Source organism: Xiphias gladius, chromosome 10 (assembly GCF_016859285.1).
Source record: "Xiphias gladius isolate SHS-SW01 ecotype Sanya breed wild chromosome 10, ASM1685928v1, whole genome shotgun sequence".
Taxonomy (NCBI): domain Eukaryota; kingdom Metazoa; phylum Chordata; class Actinopteri; order Istiophoriformes; family Xiphiidae; genus Xiphias; species Xiphias gladius.
The window spans coordinates 3,718,053-3,728,734 of NC_053409.1; the positions used below are offsets into that span (position 1 = coordinate 3,718,053).

General features: G+C 38.1%; 1 protein-coding gene across 1 annotated transcript; it reads left to right on the forward strand.

The window, feature by feature from the left end:
- The first annotated feature begins 426 nt into the window (after nt 1-426).
- Nucleotides 427-8,233, forward strand: dio2 (iodothyronine deiodinase 2). The gene is made up of 2 exons (XM_040137305.1): nt 427-676; nt 2,353-8,233. Exons 1-2 carry the CDS (start codon nt 452-454, stop codon nt 2,941-2,943), a joined length of 816 nt encoding a protein of 271 aa, XP_039993239.1. The 5' UTR covers nt 427-451; the 3' UTR covers nt 2,944-8,233.
- The last annotated feature ends 2,449 nt before the right edge of the window (nt 8,234-10,682 follow it).

A 10,682-nucleotide genomic window follows, 5' to 3' on the forward strand; every position in this document is an offset into this window, starting at 1 on the left:
CATTAAATTACAAATGCCTGATAGTACACAAAAAGAAGGAGAAAAAAGAAGAGGGAAAAAAAACGCCGAGCTGCAGCTTGGTTCAGTCCCTCTGTACAGCGCTGAGGGAGGAGAGGCAGGAGGAAGGAGGGGACAGAGGGAATGCACTACATTTGACGTCAGAATCTTGCTACAAAGATAAGCCGTTAGGTTTAATATGAAGTACAATGGTCGTCCTTTGAGTGATCGAGCACCAGCGGCCCCGCGGCGCTGAGCACCTGAAGGGTAACATAGCAGACACGACTGCTTTGAAAGATATATCTGATACACCTCCCTCATTTCCTGCACAAAGTCTGGAGCGGTCCGTGGAGCAGAGCAAAAAACTATGAAGGCAGCAACTGAGTCCTACCATGCCGCCTTGCCGGGCAGTCTGAAATAATACGCCTGCCGCCATATAAACGAAGAGAAAGAAATGGGAATGGCGAGTGAGGATCTGCTCGTGACACTCCAGATACTACCTGGTTTCTTTTCAAACTGTTTGTTCCTTGTCCTGTACGACTCCGTGGTGCTCGTGAAGCGCGTTGTGTCGCTGCTCAGCAGCTCCAGGTCCGCTGGCTCCGGAGAGTGGCGCCGCATGTTGACCTCAGCGGGGCTCCGCTCCATCTGGAATAGCTTCCTTCTAGACGCCTATAAACAGGTAACATTGCTGCCAATAAACCCGTGTTCACTGGGCTTTAATTCAAAATCGGAACGTTACATATCGAAATCCGCAATTGTCTAACCTGTGACCTAGCATTAGGGCCACGTCTTCGGCAAGGTGCCTGATCTCGTATTGTTTTCTCGTTGTTTTTCTCCTTTTTCCTGTTCGTAGTTAGTGAGAGAGAAAGAGAGAGGGATGGAGGGAGGGAGGGAGGGAGGCGGCCGGAACCCCCGCCCTCCCCACTCTCTATGGTCACATATGCTGTGTGTTGATGCAGCCGAATTCATAGTTGTTTTCTTTTAAATGTGTTTATATGTTTATGCTCATAAAATACATGTTGACCAGCGGTCATTACCAAGCTGCTGAGCTTCTGATCACAACGTCCCCAGACAAGGAAAAATGAAATCAAATATATATATATATATATATATATTTTAAATATCAAAAAGCAAGGTTTGCCCATCTGCACGTTTTCCACATCAGTAAGTTTTTCTACCATATTACTCCTTTGGAGCTCCAGAAAATGTATTACTGGTAAATGATTAGTTGAACTAACAGTTAACTGTAACCCCTCAATTTAGCTTGTTGCACTTAGGAACTACAGTATAACATACTCTGTCAGCAGCTTGTCAGTATAAGATACAGTATAAGATACTGTAGCCTATCATACAACTGCTGAAGTTTTGAAGAAAATGCGAGTTCAGTGACAGATGTATTGATCCTAATGTTTCAAATGTATTTTTCTTAAGTTTAATCATTGTCAAGCTGTCAGTAAATTAATTTGATTGATTTATTGTTGATGAAATGGGAGGAGATTTACACTTCCAAAGTGGTACACTCATTCAGATGTTTGGATTTATTTTTTCCTGATCAGACCTCCAATCAGGGCTGTGTGGGCATGTACAGCCTGTGCTGGGTCTTTCTCACCTCTCTGTCAGTTGAATTTTACCTGTCAGGGCAAGAACTGCCTTTATGATTAGAACCTTTATGATTTTAATTAGTTAATGACGTTTTGCAACCTCATCTAAGTCCCAGCTTAATGTTGCTTTCATGCAGTGTCACCACCTGGGAAGAACAGAAAAAGTTCTGTTATTCTGACTTGGCTGCGTTCATGCATCATTCCAAGATGGTTAGCCCCGCTAATAAACTTGTAGCTGCACTAGATAAACAGCCTAAATTAGCTTTGTTTGTTGTGTTATGTAGCCTATTTGTTGTAGTTCATTACCAAGTGATGCTGTACAAACAAAAGGTGTATAGCTCATTTATATTATCTAAATCTACTGTATTAGTGTTAATATTTGATTTTTTTTATATAGAACTGCCAACTGTATTATTGTATCTGTAAAGTGGAGTAATGTGCTACTATATTTCTCTTCTTATAATTGTGCAAGTATAGCTGAGTATTATATTTTGAAAAAGAGTGTGTATTGGAAAAGTAGGTTGAAAGATAAACCAATGAGCTCAACATAAAACTCCAACAACAGAGAATTCCATTCAGGAGACCTACCCTTTATCACAGTCTCAAAGGCTTGACAATACCACAACTGTGAAACCATAAAGTCTGAGTAAAATACAAAAACAGTCTGTTAAAAGATAAAGGCAAAGCCCACTTTACTTTTCCTTGATGTGTGCACTGTGGGAATAAACATTAATCCCTATATTTATTTCCTTAGGTGAAACTGGGCTGCGAGGCACCCAATTCAAAAGTGGTGAAGGTTCCTGATGGCCCTTGTTGTAGCAGCAATATCAGTAACATAACCAATGTGCCAACTGGTGCCAAGATCCGAAATGGGGATGAGTGCCGCCTACTGGATTTTGAGTCATCAGATCGCCCTCTGGTGGTCAACTTTGGCTCAGCCACCTGACCCCCCTTCATCAGTCACCTGCCAACTTTCCGGGAGTTGGTGGAGGACTTCAGTGATGTGGCTGATTTCCTGTTAGTGTACATCGATGAAGCTCACCCATCTGATGGCTGGGTGGCCCCTCCTATGGGCTCTTACTCTTTCAATGTACGGAAACACCAGAACCTGGAGGAGAGGCTGGGAGCGGCGCGGAAACTCATTGAGCACTTCTCCCTGCCGCCGCAGTGTCAGCTGGTGGCCGACTGCATGGACAACAATGCTAATGTGGCTTACGGTGTGTCCAATGAACGGGTGTGTATAGTACAACAGAAAAAGATTGCCTACCTGGGCGGTAAGGGGCCTTTTTTTTACAATCTGAAGGATGTGCGGCAATGGCTGGAACAGAGCTATGGTAAACGGTAGGTGTTATCAAGGACAAATACAGAGGAGGACATTTCCCTTTTTTTTGGTTTTGTATAAGCATAAAAAGGCAGAATTGTGAAGCAACGTCTTTTGAAATCAGGCCAACTTTCCACACACCAGTCAATTCAAACTGAGATGAACATGTGTAAACTTGCGCTTATGATCCACATTAACTAGGCACCAAGTTGATTGGAAGCAACATATGAAGGTGACAGTGTATGTGCTTCATCTGTATTTATGTCTGCTTTTGCTGCTAAAAATTATATTTTACATTTTTTCCATTGAAATTAAAAACCAAATAACTGAAATAGGGAATAGATCAAAAGTTCGTGTTTTATAAATGTGTTGGACAAAGGAATAGGATTTTAATTCTTTTATGGAGATTTTAATATTTTAATTTTTTGCACTGTGGTCATGTTTTTATGCACTATGTCAACAACTTAATTTTATGTGTAATCTTTATCTACCCTCCTGTCTCTTTGGATAAATGTTAATTCATACAGTATACACCGACCATTGTTGTCCATCTGACAGCTCTGTATAGTTTTTTTTCCATTCTTTTTAGTGCCTATAAAAAGTATTTACCCCCTTGGAAGTTTTCATATTTACAGTACTGAATCAACGTAAATTTAATGTGGCTTTTTGACACTGATCAACAGAAAAAGACCCTTTTAATGTAAAAGTAAAATGGATCTTCCCTATATGATCTAAGTAGCAAGTATTCATACCCTCTAAGTCAGTGCTTAGTAAAGTTACAACCTTGAGTATGTATGGATAGGTCTTGATTGGTTATGCTAGGTTATGCTTCTCTGGACACTGATCAAGCTCTGTGAGGCTGTATGGAGATCATGAGTGAACAGCTTTTTTGAGATATGGTGTCTGACTCAGCCACTCCAGGACATTACTAATGTTGTTTTTAAGCTATTCCTGTGTAGCTTTGACTACATGCTTGGGTGTATTGTCTTGCAGACTGAATCAGGTTTGCCTACAGGATTTCTCTGTATTTTGCTGCATTCATTTCAGCCTGCTGCAGAGAGATAACCCCAGAGTCTGATGCTGCCAATACCATGGCAGCATCATGGTGGCAACCATGCATGGTGGGAATGGTAATTTTATGATGATGGCGTTTAGTCTGAGTTTTAGTCTCCCAAAAGACACCTGTGCTCCCCCAGATCTACAAAATTTTGAGATCAAGCATTTCTAATACTGCGAAGAATGATATAAGAAATACATAAAATCTAATTTTAATCTAATGTTCAGCTGTTTTAAATGTTTGTGCAGCTCTGCCCTGGTCAATATGGCTAACTTTATCTTGTGTATGTAATGTAAAGTATGTAAAACATCGATCTGGACATGGGCAGGGTGTTTTTTATGTATCATGGTTCATGGCCTGTTTTCATATGTAGTCTTGTGTGCCTATGCGTAATTATTGTGTGTGGATTTGGTGTCAGATTGGTGAACTGGGCCACGGACTGTTGGCTACTGGACTTCACCTCCTGCCAGCACACTCAGTTCAGCAGCATCTCTCATCATTTTTGCCATGTAAAACTTGAGTATCCCCTCTGTCCATCATTATGCAGTGAAGATTTTACTGCCTTTTCCGACCAGACACCTTTGTGAACCAGGGTTCTTCTTTATGTTAGCCACAAAACAATATTTCAGAATTGAAGGCATATACCAAACACCCTACCCTAGGGATGTTTCCACACAGTGACAGGTAGAAAGAGGTCCAAATTTCTCGCAGAATAATGAGTTTAATTTCTTTATTAGAGGTGCTGATAGCCCATTTAAGTCTCTCTCTCGTATCTGTGTTTGACTCACCAAAAGTTGGTCCTTGACTAAACTCAGGTGACCTCCATTTTGATAATTATGTGACTTCTAAAACCAATTGGCTGCACCACTAATGATTCAGTTGTGTCCTATTAAAGGGTTTGAATACTTATGCAAAAATGTGTTTTGTATTCTTTATTTGTAATTCATTGAGATAATTTTTTAGAGATTGTTTTTACTTTGACGCTAAAGGGTCAGTGTCAAAAAAGCCACATTAAACCTACTTTGATTCAGTGTTGTAAAACAATAAAACATAAAAAACGTCAAAAATACTTTTCATAGGTACATTGAATTCCTGCATGCATACATTACAGGTCATGACATTTAATCATAATAGCACATTATGTCCCGAACAGTGAAGAGAAACGTGTGGGCATCCTTTTACCGAAGTATGTAATGACTGAAGTACCACGACTCCTAGACATTGAATTCATATATTACTAAATTGTTTTGCAAGATGCATTTAGAAGGAAACACCCTGCCTGGATTGTTTTCCTGCAACATCTTTTCCAGCCTAGGAAGTTCTGTTGTAGGGGGGTGGTCAGGGAGGATAGTTGGCAAACAAAGCGCAGGACTGACATCAGTAACAGGAGTTTCATCCTGTGTGTGGTTAGGTTTAGGCTGCAAAAACACACTGGTTAAGGTTAGGGAAAGAAGGTAGCTTTGGGTAAATGTTGAGAAAACAAGCTCCATCAAATCAGCATGGACTTTTTGAATTTTTGACCAATGCTTGATCTTAACAAAGTGTTTTGAGTTGCCTAAACACAATCATAAAATTGTCCATCTTTTATTTTCTTGGAGCAAATATTAAATGGAAAACAGTAAAAAAGTTTGCAGATACATACAGGATGAACATTTTTCAGCAGATAAGTTTACTGCAATGCTTCCTCATTATGTTGATAAAAAAAGAAATCAGCATTATGCTTCTTTAAAAACATATTTATTGTTGCTAGCATTTAAATGAGATAGGGCAGGGTTGAGCACCACCACAACTCTTTCTCTGTTGCATTTACATAACTTACCCAAAACAATTTCACGTTTCTCAATAATGAGCAAAAAGAAATTGTAGAGAAGGTTGATCAAATTTAGTAAAGACAAATTACATTATAAGAATTTCAAATCTTGAAATGGTATGGGTAATGTGGTCAGCACTATTGCTAGATAGCAATTAATGTTAGATGCATTTACTGGAAAGAACATATAAATTTACATGTGTGGACTTACTTGTCTCACAACAGAAGAGGTGCTAAAGGGATATTAGGTTCACAATTTATAAAAAACATTTACAATGCATTTTTTGTGTTTTTTTAAACCTACAAACACCCTATAAACAGCCCTTTCAGTCAACCCAAGCTCTATTTTCATTCACAACAAATGATCAGCACTGTCAGCTGCTTGTCCTCATGGGTCCAAAATTTTGCACTTGATCCAAAACAGCCACATGCCACACCTTCTCAAACCTAACGTGCATACACACATTTCTCGAGCTTCACTGAACGTAACATTGGCTGTCCTGGATAACCTGTATCACGAAGCTGGTTATCAACTGGCTCAATTCACTCTGGGTTTACCTGTCTAGCTATGATTGCATTCATGTGACAGAGGCGGAGTTATTAAATACACTTTACACTGTCAGAAGCATGAATGAAGTACTTAATATGAAATGAGATGATAGTGATAAAACAGAACGTGATATTCAAAATTGTGAAATGGAAAGTATATAATTACACAACTAGAATAGCATAAGAAGCTGTAGAAGTACTAGAAACAATCTCTAAATATCAAAGTAAGGCTAAAGCTATAAAAAAGTGCAGGAATTATTATATGTCTTTAATATAGAGTGAGTATTTTTTTGTTGACTGACGAACAAACGTCTCTAAATATATGATGCACATAAAAAATAGTATTGTCAGACTGTTTTTGCTGCCAAAGCAGAGAGGACAGGAGAGAAGAAGAGAAAAGTAGTTAATCCTTGAGAGGGTCTATCTGACTGAAATGTTGCATTTATAATCATGGGGAATATTTAACAGTGTGTGGATTATTTTTCTTATAAAAGACAACAGAGGGCATAGTTTTTATTTCATGTTATTGTGAGCTGCAGTGACAGAAGAGTGTAAAATCATCAATACTCTCAGGAATCCTGTCAGGAATGAAAGAATGCACAATTAAAATACATCTATAGTCATCGTTATGTAGTTATTTAATTTGGTAAACTGTCTCTTCATTTGTTACAAGCTCTGTTTTAAAAACAGTGGATGCATAGAAAGCCTGGAATAGCAAAACAGTTCTCTTGATCTATAAAAATATCTATTTCTCTTTATTATTGTCACTTTATTGTAAACTCTTGTCTATGTCAGGATCTTGTAGGAATGATGACTCAGTTTTTCCAGTGGGCTGTTGACAGGTTTTGATCTGGTCCTCAGAGCAGGCTAGCCGTGCAGCATAGGTTACCATGGTGATTTACTGCAGTTAAAAACAGCTTCGTGATACTGTAAATCGTAATGAAGACCAAAATTAAACTCAGAGATTAGTAGGTTAGTTCAAAGAAGGCTAACCTACTAATCATGCTTTGTAAAACAGGCCCCTAGTCCAAAAACTGACTTCAGGACAGGCCCAAATAGAGAGACAGCACCAACCACCAGCTTGATGGTTCAGCAATTGATGAACAGAAATACATGTCCTAGGAATCAATGTAAGTTATACTGTACAAACTAACTTCAAAAATAACTGTGAAATGTGAATTTCATCACGAGCAAAGAATGACTAAATTTTTTATGCAGTTCACTTTCTGCACTTGCCTTAAAAATACACAGATCAGGACCCTACCCAAAGCCAGTTACTAGGTTAGGAGGAACTGAGTGGACCTGTAAAGACCTGTACTTGTCATGTTTTATGAATAATGTTCAGCATAGATGATTACAGTGTGTTTTATGTCTTAAAACTAAACTTAATGTAGGCGTCAGCTCAGATTTAAATTTTTGGATTTGATGACACAAAATCATTAAATATCCTTGAATATAGAAATATTATGTTAAGGTTATGTGTTGAAGGTCAGAAAGTTTGTGTGGTATGTATGAATGAGATGGGTACAGAACATCCATAGGACAAGAAGATGGTTTGTTCTGGTCACAGTGACAAAGGTGTGCAAATGAAAACCTTTGACGAAAGAGTCCCTGACTCAGTCTCTGGTTGGATGTGAACTGCACTTGGTCAACATGACACAGAACCATTACAACTGCTTTCATTGTCAATCTGCTAAAATTACTCATATCTCTATAACTGATACAGGCATCTCTGTTTTCCATTTCATCTGGGATTTTTCATTACTGCTTAGTGCAATGTTTTATTTTTCTAGTATGTCAAAGGAGAGAAATAACAAAGTGGAAAATAAAGGAGAGTGTTTGCTGCTGAAACAGTTTTATATGTTGTCTTTCTGTCCCAAAGGGATCTTGGATATCAGAAAGAAAAGAAGAGGCTTACTATCAGAGGAGAAAAGGTGAAAAATTGCCGAAGTATTTAAATAAAATAAAACACAACACTACAGGCTGCCCTATATTATTGCTGGAGATATTGGAGTGTGAACCGAAGATCTGCAGATGTTTTTCAGGTTTAAAAAAAACACTTATACATCCATCATGTTTTTATGCTTGCGTGCCAGTGACAGCTGTGGCTGGAGGCATGTTTTCAGGTTGTCCCATTCTCATGACCGCGATATCTCAGGAACAACTTCAGGGAATGTCTTCAAATTTGGCACAAATATTCACTTGGACGCAAGGATGAACTGATTCGATTTTGGTGGTCAAAGGTCAAGGTCACCGTAACCTCACAAAACACATTTTTGGCTATAACTTAAGAAATCATATGTGAATTATGACAAATTTAACACAAATGTCTAGTAGGATAAAATAATTAAGTGATGACAACTGCGAGGCGATAATGTTCTTGAATGCCTCCTTTTCACCCATGTTTGAACAGCTGAGCATTTGCTATAGGCAAGCAATTAGCTATCCATAGAAAAATATTCAAACCAACAAATAGTAATAAGTAATACATTTAAAAAATAACATTTGTTGTCTTACTACTGAATATTGTAAACAAGTCACTGTTACAGTCAACATCTTTCCTTTACAGTGTTTTACTTGTTGTACCAATGCATAGAACGTGGATTTTTTTTAAATGGAAGTGTTAAGCAGTTTGTACAGGAAGCTGTGCAGGGTAGGGGACAGCTATATTCTGTAAACCTATTGGTAATTCTCATCTACGATTGCAGGCCTCTTCACAACACACGTCATTCCCGCTGACTCCTGAAGTTACAGAGGAAAGCAAATATCCTATTGTAGTTGTCACTGATACGCCCATCCCTCCACTTTGAGATGAAGGAGATAACTGCTTGTAGTGTGGTCCAATACTTCTCAGTGCGGCTCTTTGTAATTTGTAGATACTGTATGTGTACCCATACCTGCTGATTGGATGGTCTCTATATGGGGACTTTAAACAGTCGGTTATGTCTATGGTATAGTTTGCAGTCAGTGTACCAAAAGGCTCAAACAATGGTACATGGCCCACACAGTGTCATTCAGTGCAGCAGTACTGATGAACATATGCCAAAGTCACACAACAGTCACAAAGAGGATCTGAAACAGTACAATTCTTTCTTCTTCTGTCCTCTCTTCTCTCTCTCTTCTCTAGGGTGCAATGCTTTGAAGTCCGGGATAGTTCTTTATCTTCCAGCAATGAAAGCTACGGCATAAAAGAGTACAGTCACTATTCACAACCGGCATATCTGTGTATAACAAATACAGACCAGTAAAAATGTGAACTTATATCAGCATTTATTTTGAAATGTGCTCTATAAATGAGCTGACTTTAGTTAGCTAAACTGAGAAAGATTCATTCTATTAGCCGCATGTCCTTGTAAATTCTTATTCTCAAAAGCCAATTCTGAAACTAGAACTGAATATTAAGCCATCTAACTACTGTTCTTCTACAACTTGTTGCTTGCAAATGTGAACAGCAATAGGTATGTAATGGCTTTGCTTAATGATTTTATGCCCTACGTGCCTGACAGGAAATACATTCTTAAACGTCTCTAAAAGGATGGGTTGTACATACAGTACTTTGAAAGTATTAGGTAATATTTTTAAAAAATTGTTTTGTTACATTTATCATATAAATTGCTTTAATTTGACATCTTCAGAGTAGTTCTGTTCACCACAACAATATTTTGGTGCAGTACATATATATAGACAGTTGATACTGTAAAACAGTGAAAATGTCAGCTGCTGATACAACATACTGTACTATACCATGCTGTACTATGATAAATTCAGATTGTGTAATAGTAAAATATTCCTTCTGTATGAAGCATACCCAGTAAGACTTTATGTCCCTCAATTTAGCAGGTATATATAACATAAACATTAATGAATGGTTTATTATACACTATGATGTAGTTGTAGGTAGATATAATTGTTTATTAATGCAAGTTATAATTGTTGACCAACACTGTGCATTAATAAAAGCTAAAAGGGCATCCTTATATCTGCTTATGACAACATCCTAGACATTCTAGTCTGTCAAAAACCATGTGTAGGATGTTTATATAGTGCTTATAAATGCTAAATAGGTGGACTGAAAGTAAAGTTTTACTGGGTATGGTTTCACACAAAATTAATATTTTACACAATCTGAATGTATCACAGTACAGTACAGTATGTTGCATCAGCAGCTGACAATTTCACAAAATTCACATTAACAGTTACCTTACTTGAGTTAGGGTCATTGAACTAAACTCCAGCATTTTATATACAGAGCGTTAAAGGTGAAGATGTGTCATCCCTGAAGCAAATGGTCACCTGCAAAGTGTAACTGAATGTTTTTAGTGCAGTGCCTCAACACGAACTTTAAAT